The sequence below is a fragment of the Condylostylus longicornis genome, unplaced genomic scaffold (genome assembly GCF_029603195.1).
Source record: "Condylostylus longicornis isolate FDR11 unplaced genomic scaffold, ASM2960319v2 ptg000014l, whole genome shotgun sequence".
NCBI lineage: Eukaryota > Metazoa > Arthropoda > Insecta > Diptera > Dolichopodidae > Condylostylus > Condylostylus longicornis.
Window position 1 is genome coordinate 2,186,016 of NW_026577983.1, and position 13,321 is coordinate 2,199,336.

General features: G+C 25.9%; 1 protein-coding gene across 1 annotated transcript in view; it reads right to left on the reverse strand.

The window, feature by feature from the left end:
* Nucleotides 1–313: 313 nt before the first annotated feature.
* The window catches only part of LOC129605766 (transmembrane protease serine 9-like), a 46,387-nt gene continuing 33,379 nt past the window's right edge, over nucleotides 314–13,321 (reverse strand). The window contains exons 13-15 of the mRNA XM_055515694.1: nucleotides 1,060–1,265; nucleotides 701–909; nucleotides 314–588 (exon numbers count right to left, since the gene is read on the reverse strand). Of these exons, the coding sequence (XP_055371669.1) occupies nucleotides 409–588; nucleotides 701–909; nucleotides 1,060–1,265 (595 nt within the window). The 3' untranslated portion in view covers nucleotides 314–408. The remainder of the gene's footprint in view (nucleotides 589–700; nucleotides 910–1,059; nucleotides 1,266–13,321) is intronic.

The window sequence follows — 13,321 nt, forward strand, 5'->3', positions numbered from 1 at the left end:
TTTGAATTTCGGATGTTCAGAATTCCGAAAGGCAAAGAAATTCTCTCAAGGAATTGACTCAATCTCATTTTATTTTTCTTTTTCAATGAATCAAAGTTATATTTTTTTATACTATTGTTTATTTACTTATATTCTTCTTTAACTTTATGTATATATAATATAATTATATAGTAGTAAGTTTATTATATAATAAAAAATTTATACAACTAATTTATTTTTTAAATTAAATGTCTTATATTGCCTACTATTATTTTAATACTAAAATCACTTATACAATATTAATTATTATTAAATTAAATAATATATTTATATATTATAGATATATATATATATATAATAATATATAAAGGTAGATAGGTAAATAATATTTTATATATGTATGTTTAGTGTATATATATATCTTTAAATTTATTCATTACAAAAACAACCATCTTTTGAATTTTGTTCTATCCAATCTAAATAGTTTGTTACTCTTGTATAAACACCAGGATAATGAGGTCGAGCGCAACCATTGCCCCAAGAAACAATACCAATTTGTTCATAACGTTTATCAGATCTTTGAGCTACCATCGGTCCACCGGAATCACCCTATTTTTATTATGCACCAAATTTAAAAAAAAAGATATTAAAAATAATTTTGAAAATTAAATAGCTGTAAAATGAAAAAAAAAATACTCTTTAAAATAAAATTTAATGCTACCTGACAAGAATCTCTTTGACCAACACCAGGATAACCTGCACACATCATATTATCTGTAATCATTTTTTGTGTGTAATTTGTTTCTTTTGCACAAATATCATTTGCTAAAACTGGAACTTCAACTTCTTGTAGAATACATGACGGTTTGCCGTCTTCTTTAAGTGTTCCCCAACCGGTTACAACACCTTTTGTACCAACATAACGATTTTCTGGTAAGAAAATGAAAGAATTTTTTTTTTGTTTCATAATAATATTTTTAATTTTCATTTCTATGTTCAAAAATAATCTTAAAAATGATAATTGAAAAAGTATTATGTAGTTAAAAAATATAAAAAAAAATATAAATAATAAACAGTTACTTGTTTTTGCAGGTAAACAGATCGGCCGGATAAAATCAGTAATTGGAACACGATCATTTAATCTTAATAACGCAATATCATTATCAAAGTTCGTAAAGCTGAATTTTTGTGAAATTGCTCTTAATACGAAACGTGTTTCTGGCCGTACAGTATCGTTACAACGATTATGTTCACCAAATGTCACCTTTATCATAAACCACATAAATCTGTATTTGAAGAAAAATAAATATTGTTAATTGAATAAAATTGTTAAGAATTAATAATATTATTAAATTAAAAAATGTGAATTTTATGCGCCATGTGACTAATAATGCATTTGTAATGTCTTTATATTTTATTGCACATATATGAGATAATCGTCTTATTAACCATTCATTAATAAGGTCTGATAATAGCATCATTAGTGAATAATTAAATCTGAATTTGAAAGAATAAATCTGAAATCTGAATCTTAACTTGTTATAACTTTATTTGACTACTTTTTGTGGGGGTTTTTTTGAAAAGTAAAGTCAACAAAATAAGCCAACAAAAATTTGAGGGCAGAAATACAAAGTTCGGAACGAGATTATTCCACTCCATGTGCAATAATCTCGTTCCGAAAGTGTATTGCATGTGCACGTGTTCATAGTGGACATTTAAATAATGTAATTTTCCGTTTGGAATTGTAATGAGCTATATTTTCAATAAAAAGAACGAAAAATTAAAAAATCTAATTCTTTGCATATTTAATTTTAAAACAACATCTAGGGCTTAGAAAGACTCTAAGTAATAGTTAAAACAAAAATTAATCTGAAGTTAGGCATTGTTTCGCTATAACACAACAAGCCGTTTTCCAAAGACTCAAGAACGTAATCTTAAGTTTATTCGGTTTTACTCACACTTTTGTTTATATAGAATTATTAAAGGGTTATTTAATTTGTTCAACGAATCGGCGAGTAATTTTCAAAGCAAATTTGAAAAATTTTTTGTTTAATATTTGTATTCTCTTTCGATATTTTCTCAAAGTTTCATACTCCATTCGTAATTGCTCTAGATTTTTATAATTTATACTGAATATTCTTTACTATTCACCATTTCTCTAGCATGTGTGTGATTAATAATTACATTTGAATTATATGAATAAATCTATGTATACTATTTTTTTAAATGAATAAGTTGCGATAAAATTCGGAGCGCAATTCACTTCCTAATTATTGTAGAAAGTAAAAATGATGAGAGATAATAATGTTAATTTTATGCGAATATGCGCATATACATATGTATGTATATACATATGGGCAATGGGTTTTCTGTAGCATGTAATCTTTATTTTACTACTATCAATTTAAAGCAAATGTTAAATTTTAAAATTTTAAATTATCCATAAAAATGTACAATTTATATAGAAATTTTTAAAGTTTCTGGATGTTATGGATAACGTTTATGTCTATATTTTTGCATACATAAAAAATGTATAAATACCAAAGTAGTATCTACATAGACATGTATATGCAATTATTATTAAGAACAGAATGTTATCTATAAAATTTTTGGTAATAAAATCTGCAAAAAATAAACTGGAAAAAATGCGAATATCGAAATGGAAATTAAATATTTTATAAAAAACAAAATATTTAAATTACTACCGTTATGTATGTATATGTATATTATAATGTACATAAACAAATATCTTTCACTTTTTATCTTTTATGAGTTTTTCTATGACAATGATGTAACCATATGACTATTAAAGTGAAACGAAAATAAAAATGGGAATAGTAAAATTTAATGTCAAATTTGAGTACAAGTACAAATATGACACAAACACAATACAATTTTAGAAATTTTCTCCTCTATTCTCTTTTATTTCTTCTCTCTTTCATAATTAGGAAAAAGAGATACAATTAAATAAAAGCTCAGATATTATTTTGTTTTCGTCATTGGAACTGCTTACTAATATTTTTACTAATGATCACGTACCTGGATTAAAGAAACTATATGTTAACAGAGCATTGGCAAGAATCTCCAAACATTTTAAAACTGTATACAATGGTCAAAAGCATTTTCAGACTTTCCGCAAAAAAAATATCGATACTCGTACGATATATTGAATTTGTAAATATCATATTTACTCGACATATTACTTGTACCAAAAAATTATCGATTTATCGATATTTTTTATAATTACACCTCTTAAATTATATATACACTTTCCATAGCCAATGGACGTTGTGAATTATATTCTTTAATACGGTACAACGAAATGCGAAATCATAGAACATCAAATTATTAAACTTTTGTCATCATGAGGAATTTAATAGTTTTAAAAACAAAAGTTTTCAATAAAATAGCTAATTTGTGTATAAAAGAAATTGAAAATTTGATTGATAATTTTTTTTATACATAGCCATTTTTAATTTTAGCAAATAATTTTTTATTCATTCTATTTTCTTTATAAAAATTTGTGCATAGAAGGAAAAATGATTAGTAATTTGAAAAATTGTGTTATTACGAACAAATATACGTACATGGTTCTTAGAGATAAGTTAGAAAAAGTTTGAGTGTGGTTCGAAATTGAGCAATATAAGTGGTGAGAAATTGATATTGGAAATTTTGACAAATAAAGCATCGATATATCAGAATTTTATATATTAAGCAGATATTCTTAAAATCGATCGATATTTTATCGATATTTCGATATAGTTGTCCCAAATTTAGTTCTACATATTTCTAAAATTAAGCATATTGTATAAACTCTCTGTTTAAGTAGCATATATGTACATGTACATGTACCTTTGTATAAATTACCTAATACATGATATACAGAAGAGTAGAAAAACCATCATATGTTGTACATGTCATACAATCACACGTAATATGTGCTAAATTAACTGAAAATAAAAATCTCGTGACATTTTCATAATGTTTTTATATTTATGCTTTGATAACATTTTCTAGTACGTCTAGGTACTTCTGTTTCAGTTCATTTTAGACGAAATAAAAATAATTTTATACATTAGATATTTAATAAATACTTGTAATAAAAATTAGAAAATTCATAATCCACACATACATTTACATTGGTTTATCATGTTTTGGTGTAATTTTTTTGTTTTTAAACTAAGCCACTAAATCTCAAAAGAAAGTTAATAATATATTTATGGATTACAAAAATTAGAAAGAAATCGCAATTCAGTCATCTGATAAAATTATGAAGATTTAAATTTAGTAATTTTTTTTTTCTTTTTTATATGAGCATATATTTCAAGTAAACTTGTAAATATTTTATAATGTTAATAATTAGATTTGATAACTATCATTCAGAACGTAATTATATGTTGATAGTAAAAAATTATTGACTACTTTATATGCATACAGTGTGGAAAATATAGTAGAACAGGCAAAATAAAAAATATAATAGCAACCAATTTGTATATAATAACTATAATATTAAATTTGCATATATTTTACGTATATGTAGATAATTTAAAACCAAGTAAAATTTTTTTAGTAATTTTTGCAATAATGTTATTGTAGACACCCGATAATTTTACAAAAGAGTTATTAAATAGAGTAGATTAAATGGCATTTTTTTTTTATTTTCTTATTACAATTTTATGTTTTTAACAATGAACATTAACTATGAGCCTCATTTGCATACACATAAAAACTAAAATAAGTAAATTAGTTTTTGTATACATATACACATTACTGCAGATGCTTCGAAGGTTTTGATTTGAACAGCTAAATTCCCAAAATTCACGCTTTTAAAAGGAATTGTGATTTCCCCTGTCGTATTTTCATTATCTTTCCACTGCAATTGTGCTACTCTAATATTATTTCAAATAAGATTTCCACAAATAGAGTAAAATAAAAAATAATTTTGAAATTCTTTAAATTATTCGAATCATTTAATGTAGTCCTTTAATAATTATTGTTAAATTTAACAAAAATGGTTCATTTATATTTTAAAAGTGACAATAAAATTATGTTAAATACTCATTAGCTACAATATAGAGTTGAATTTGGGGAAAAAGGTAAATTTTTATATAAATGAAATAATTTTTTGGAATGTCTTAATTTTCAAACAATTTCACATTCTGTCAAATACAAAAATTTTTTTTTTTTGTTTAAGTAGGTTTTTCGTAAGAAGCTCAGATTTTTTCATATGAAGTTTTTATTTTGTAGCCATAATTTTGTTACACATAAAAGATTTATGTTATTTAAGCAAATGTTGGTCTAAACCCAAAATCTAAGGTCATAAGTAAAATATCCTTAGAATTAATTTTGTCCTTATTCAACTTTTATTACCAATATTCCTCTTATACTTTCTTAATTAAATTTCTCATATATTTTCGAAAAATCGAATCACTTTTTAAATTTTTCAATTAATCTGTGCATATTTGAATTTTAAAATCTTTTTTGTTAAAGAATCTTGTTTGCTTGAACATTTAAAATACGGCCTCCATATATTAAGGTGAAGTTTATTGCACTTTTATTGTATTATTGGTTTTTTAAAAATTTAAAAAATAAAATTTCAAAGAATGCATTTAAAAGTTAAAAGTTTTATTAGAGTTCAACATACTTATTTTAAAATAAATATTTATTTTTTTTTTGCCATTTTTAAAAATATGAGAATAACGAAAAACAATAAAAATAATGGAAAAAAAAATATTGTATTTTCCGACTTTAGCAATTCGACTTTTGTAGAAACCAAAACCAAAATTTCTTTAAAAGACAAAACGAGTGTAACATTTTATATAAAGTGCCAGTAAAGTAAAAAGCAAATTATTTCAGATTTCTTAACAAATTTTAAGAACTAATTGGGATGACAATTTTATTACTCATATATGGAATATATGTAATTCCTATCTATAATAAGACATTAACAATTTTTATTGATTTATAGGAATTAAAAGAGTAAGAAAAAAAAACACAAAATAACAATTTTTCTTGTTTTTTTCTCTTTATTTTATATGCGAAATTTTTAAAGAAAATAAATGAGTCGAGCCGATCCCTAACTGGTTCTTCTATATCGAAAAATTTAAGAATTTTTACAGTCTTTTCACATTTATTTTTAATCGTTTTTAGGTCATTGATTTTGAATTTTTAATTAAGTTTACACTTTGGTTTCCTTTTTTGTTGATTCTCGTCACCCAAAAAAAAAAGCGAAAAAAAAGAAGAAGACACTAATTTTAAAGAAATATAAATAAAAACGTGTGTATGTAAGTATGTATTTGGATAACAAGCAAATTTAAATTATGACAAATTATTTAATAAAAATACTGTATCAAAAAATAATCACATTTACTATGTATCGGTTTTATTGGTTTCCGTCCCAAATTATGAACAAACAGCCAAAATACATCCATAATTGAAATCTTCAATAATTACATTAGTAGTTTAATATTCTTTTGTTTATAGCTTACTAAAATTAATAACTTGTAACTTGATAAATGATTGAACAAAATCTGACAATCCTTCTTATGTACAGCGATCCCCTTTTTCTTTTAAAACGCTGTTTCATATTCCAAATCATTATAAATTAAAAGAAAAGAATTAAAAACTTTAAAACTTATTTAAAAAGCAAATATTAATTCTTGTCTCATTTTATAAAATATTACGACTTATTTGGCAGAAGAAATTAATCAGAGGAATTATAATACTAGTGTCAACTTTATAATTGAGCTTGCTTATAAAAATTCCACTAGGGGCAAAACTTTACATAATTCAAGATTGTAGTTCATCAAGATTGTAGTTTTACTGATCCAATTAAGAATCATGTTTTAATGTAGTATTAATATTTAACAAATATTAAATAGAATTTTATTTAAATATAGATCCATGCAGACTCTTTTTATACGAAATTCACAAGCTCAAAAACAAGATTTGATATTTCATGAGTTATGACATTACATTACGTTTACGCTTGAATCGTGAATTTTTATTTCTAAATTTATTAGAATGTTTTAGTCGAGAATCCCAAGAAAACAAAATGAAGATTACCAACACCTGATTTAGTTAAGAAGGTTATGTACATGAAAATTGCTACAAGATCCCGATCTATACATTATCAGGAATCTAGTTCATACTAGTTAGTAAAAGATTCGATTAATTTGTTTCGAAGGTCAGTACTTATAAAGTTGTTGCAGTGAGGATAGAAGCCAATATTAAAACCAAGCTTACAGTCGGTCAAAGAGCACCACAGAGAATAAAACTGAATGTAGCTAAATTGAAAGATATTTCAACAAAAAGCATAATTACTGCTGAAACAAGTCAAAAGCTGAGTAAAATCAATTTAGAAACAAACGACAGAAACGATGGGCGAAAACGAAAATAGTTTTAAATCAAGTTGCTAAAGCCGAATTCAATAACCAACAACACATTTCAAATAATAATTAGATGACTGATGAAATAATAGAACTAATAAATGAAAGACGGAGATATATAAATATATATGTATATTCGGTAAAATACAAACAGTGAAATAGAACTTCCAAAACAAAATTAGGTTCATCTAATTCAGTAAAAAAAAGTCAAGATTGTATTCAATATATGTAAATGAAAAAAAAACAAGTCTGGGAAGAAAAAATATTTTTCCAGATAGTAGTCGATCGATTTTGATTGAGTTAACAACACCTCATCTATCAGGTTATTCAATCACGAGAGGAGAAATTGAACTAACTATCAAATTAGCCAAAGAAAGCAATAAAACAGGTCCTGGTGAAGTCCCAGCAGAAATAATTAAATTGATAAATGATGAAAATTTTGCAAATATTAGTAAAATTATTCAATCAAAAATATGACACTGGAGGGATTGATTAAAATCGACCATTATTACTTTACCAAAGAAAACTAATATGGACTAATCAACTTGATGAGTCATGCATTAAAAATATTCCTGAAAATAATCCAATAAAGAATATATAAAAAGTGTGAAACTGGTTCTGATTGAAAAATGTAAAGATGTGCAAAAGGATGTTTCTATTTGTTTCATAGATTACGAAAAACCTTTCGATCGAGTCCAAAACGATAAACTAATAGACATTTTACAAATTTTGAACATTGGCCACAAAAAAAATAAACTGTATATAAAAATTATACTGGAAACAAACAGCTGAAGCAAAAATTGAAACGAAAACAACAAGAAAAATTGAGGTGTTAGGCAAGGCTGTATTCTTTCATCTTTACTTTTGAATGTCTACTCAGAGAACATATTCAATAAACCAGCCATTGGTATAGTAGAGAGTATTAAAGTTATAGTATCAATATTAATAATATCAGAAACGAAATGTTACCACTTTAATAGCAGGCAGTATCAAAGAGTTACAATTTTTGTTAAACAAAGTTAACCACCACAGTAAATAATTAACATTAATAAAACTGAATACATGGTTGTAAGCGTAATTTTGTGTTGGCTGTTATTAGTCTATTATTCCTTAATATAATTTAAATTACTCATTAAATAACGTTAATGAGTACAGAGCGCCAACTTTCGCTAACAGCAACATAACTTTACCCTACTTTCTATTGTTTCAAATTTCAATGGAATTAAATTGAAGAATTGTAAGAATTTGACATCTTACCTATGAGTATTTAATCAATAAGTATTAAATCATCCTTTTGCTTTGATTGATAGGTCAGTTTTGTTACCACAATAAATAATTTTTGTACTTTTATTATAATTTAAGACTGATAAAACAAATTTTTTCATTACTAATTGAAAATTTTAAGTTTAAGATTTAAAAAAAAAATTTTAAGTTGTCATAATTTTTGACGCATAATAATTTGAAATATGCAATATGAACTCAAATACCTATTGATTTTTACATAATAAATAATGCAAATGTTTATGATATATGGAGAAATTTTTTTGTAACGTTATTGTACATATAAAATGCGACATAAGTGCGATGAATATAAAACTATTTATTTTAACAAATGCTTACAAATTAACGTCAATAATAGATAAAATAACATTTGAAATGTATAACAGATATACTTAAAAAGATAAATATTTAAATTAATTTCAGTAAAACTGATCATATTCTAATTTATATTCGGAAATGTTATCAATTGGTATTCGATTTGCTGTTCATATGCCATAATTTCGTGTACGCAACTCATTTTGTTTTTATTATTATTATACTATACTACTGATTCATAAAACCTACGTGTATTCATGTATACATGTGCACTTATGAACTCGATTTAAAACAAAAACAAAAATTTTTTTTTCTTTTTTGTTTTTAAACTAAAATAAACTCAATTTAAAATTCTGTAAGCATGCATGTACAATGTGTCTGTACATAATAAATAAGCTACTGAGATATGGTTAAAAAAAAATGAACTTTTTGTCATAATTTCTTACCATTAATCATTGAAGGAAAAGAAAAAACTGTTAAAACAATTACATTTTTGTACAATTGAATACAATTGAAAAATATTCCAATATATTTTAGTGAAATTGAGTTATTTTAAATGCTTTATTTTGTATTTGATAATTATTGTTGCTTTCAAATTAAATGCATGAATTAAAGAAAGAAACATAATCTACAAGTTGTAATCTTAATATTTAATTAAACTTGTAATAAAAATTAATTTGAATTTTAATACGATCATGTAAAAACCATAAAACATGCACATTTGTTTTTTCTGTTATTTTACATGAACATTACATACTTAATAAATATGTGTAAATTCGTTTCATTTCGTTAATATTATTATTAATTTAAAACTTTCATTTAATTAAATCAGGATTTTTTTTCTGTAATTTCACTTTTATTTAATTTGAATTTTGTGAATTTTTTTCGTATAAAATATAACAGAAAATTTATAATTAAAATTACAAATTAAATTGTCAAAATATTATAGAAAAACACAGAAAACAAAAAATATTTTGATAGCGTAACCACAATTAGTTTAATTAATAAATCTACATATTATTCATTATTTATACATATTTATATATACATATATTTGTTAAGTCTGTTTTAATTTTCTTCTCAATCAATTTCCATTCGTATTAACACGTTTTTAATCCCGAAAAGTTGACTTTATTTATTTACCACACAAATTTCTGTTTTTTAAGCTATTCACACTTTCGCTATCAAAAGCATTATTTTTTGTGAAAATTTGCTTTTTTTTTTTGTTGTTGAATTTGCATTGCAAAAAAATAATTGTATAACATCTTCTTACTTGCTTACTGTTCAAAATTGTATGTACACTGAATCTATAGTGATAATTTCTTAATTAAAAAAATAAGAAAAAAGCAAAAGAATATGAATTTTAAACAAAAATGAAAGTAAAAAATTTAAAATTAAATTAAAAATCATATGGCAATTATAATAGCATATAGCTCACAGTTCATGTGCTCTGAATCATTTACAATGCGGATCGGATGTGAGAATTTAGTAAATTTAATTTACATTTCATTTTTTTTTTCATATATTTTGGTATTTCTTATTTTTTTTTTTTTGTTGTTTTTCAAAAGTGATCATCAGATTCAAAAAAAAAAAAAAATAATTGCATCGAATAAGCTATGGAGAGAAATTTTAAATTTCTTAAAACAAAGGGATTTTATGAAAAATTTTTTAATGAAAATTTTTTGTACATTATTAAAATAAGGGCTTTCTACTCGTATACATTCTTTAAAATTCACTTTTTAAATGCTTTTTCGTGATAAAATGTGATCTATTTTTATGCTTGCTTTTTTTCTTCTTTTAATTAATTGTTAACTGGTATATATAAGAAAAAAAAGTTTATAAAGTATAAATCATTACTGCCATTATTCCATCATTGGTATACGCGAAATGCAATATCGTGATGATAGTTGAATTAAATGTTTAAAAGTTTTTCTTTTTCAAGATAACAGTTTACATTTTTAAGTTCAAGCGATTTTTAATTTCATTATTAATGTATATGTATATATGTGCATATGTTTCTTTTGAAGTATTTTTTTTTAATATTGTTGTTGCTACTGAAATATAGAAGAGAAAATTAATTACAATCTACTTATTCTATTTAATTTCAGTACATTTATGTATGTAAATTTTAATTTTAATAAACGAAAAATATATTGAAAAACTTGTTATAATTTATAAAAAAAAAAGTAGAAAAATAAATTATAGTTTCGAACAACTATTTAACCGTTATATGCAAGATGGTCTAAGAGCATTTATTGATTTTTAGTAATAATTCAAGTTTCTCTTATTATTAATAAGTTATTTTTCAATACTTTACTAGAATCTATAACAATTCAAATTTTTAAAGTTTTAAAACAATCGGTGGCATTGAAGTCTTTTGTTTAATGGAAGCACTATATGATTTTTTATTTGAAGAACACAGCATTTTAAATAAAATAACAAGAATTTAAATAAAAATAACAAGCAATTATGCAAGTTGTATTTTTAGACATAATTTTGTATTATAGGTGTATTTAAAATAATTGTATTATGGGAGAACATTTTGCTTCTATTAAGAATAGAGGTGATTTTTGAACTAACCCCACTGCATCTCGTTGTCAATTTGGTGGCGAAGGCAACCGTTGTAAGGTTTGAGAAGAATGGGATAGGAGTGCTCGGAGGAGGAGATCGGGAACGTCTCACTGCCAGACTCCGCCCCTCGCGCTTCTCTGGGATGATATAGTTAGAAGATATAGTTTCGAGAAAAACTTCACCTCATTGCTGAGCGATAGAAGGAACTGAAAATTTTGCGGACTACCCGGTCGGGTCCCATACCATCGTGTAGTACACAGATGGATCAAAGATCTGTGAGAGGAAGGGGGCGGCGTTTTTGGGCCGAGAACTAAATTTTTCGAACCCATGGGGACGTATCCCGGCGTCTTTCAGGCGCAGGTGCATGCCATTGACATATGTGTGCAGTCCAACCTTGAGAGACTGTACCGCGGACAACAAATATTGATCATGTCGGATAGTCAGGCCGCTATCAGAGCACTGAGCTCTTTCTCAGTATTCTCTGCGGTAGCACGGGGCTGTCTTGAGAAGTTCAAGAAATTGGGTAGGTGCAACCGAGTCACACTGTGTTGGGTGCCTGGACATGTGAGCGTAGAAGGAAACGTGGCGGCGAACGCGTTGACGTAAAGGGGGCAAGCACACCTCTTCTTGTGCCAGAGCCGGAGAATTAAGGAAAGAAATGGAGATGCGGCGTTCGGAGCGCTGGGGGTGTCTTCCAGGACTTCGACAGGCTAAGGAGCTTCTGGGAAATTACGACCAGAAACGGTTTAGGAGAATAATGGGGCTCGGCGGGAATCGGGTGAGATTTCTTACGGGATCTTGACGGGCATAGTCCCTTTAGGGCTAACCTTAGAAGGCTTGGCCTTAAAACCGAAGATGTTTGCAGGTTTTGGGCAAGACAAGGAGTTCTCGGCGCACCTTTTGAGGGAATGCGGGGCCCTCGCCCGCACGAGAGGAGAGGTTTTGCGAACTACGTGCTCACACCGGCGGAGCTGCGGTCTACCGGCCCTTCAAAGTTGCTCGAATTCATCAGGAGGGTGAATCGCAAGGGGGTGCATTGTTACCTCTTCTTTACAATCTACATTAAGAATATAGCAGTTGATTATGTTGTGAATAAAAATAATAACTAAAGACGTTTTTAAAAAAAATAATTCACATCTTATGTCTGAAAATGGTTTTTGAGTTAAAGAATTTATATTCTTATATAGAAACTGTTTAAAATGAAAAATTACACAGTGCGGTTACATTTTGTACACAATTACAGATACACAGATAATTAGAAGATGGGCTAAAGAAAAAAAGAGTTAGTGAGTTTCTTTGGAATTCAATAATTCAACTGTACTTTCGAACTATTAATAAACTTTCAAAAAATTACAGTTTCGCGATTTGGCATATTTAAACCTTTTTTAATTATATAAAACATGTCAACTTTTTACCTCAACACAACAGCTATAGGTTATACAAACTGACTTAAAAACTTAAAAAAATTAACAGACGACTGGAGAAATTATTGTTAATAGGCATTTTTTTTTAAATTTTTTGACAAATTTACGAATAATAAATATACGAGTATTTACAATGTAATTTATCTAAATTTATCTTAGTTTTAATATATCATGCTATAATTTGCCAAATGTGCATTTCGTACTTTTTACTTGCTCCAACTGAAGTATATAAAGCAAATTGTATTGAATATAATGTTTATTTGATCTCATATATCATATTGATACATTTAAAAGTAATATTCAAAATATCTTTGTGAAAATATACCGACAGATAAAAAAAAGAATTACCACCAATTATATTAA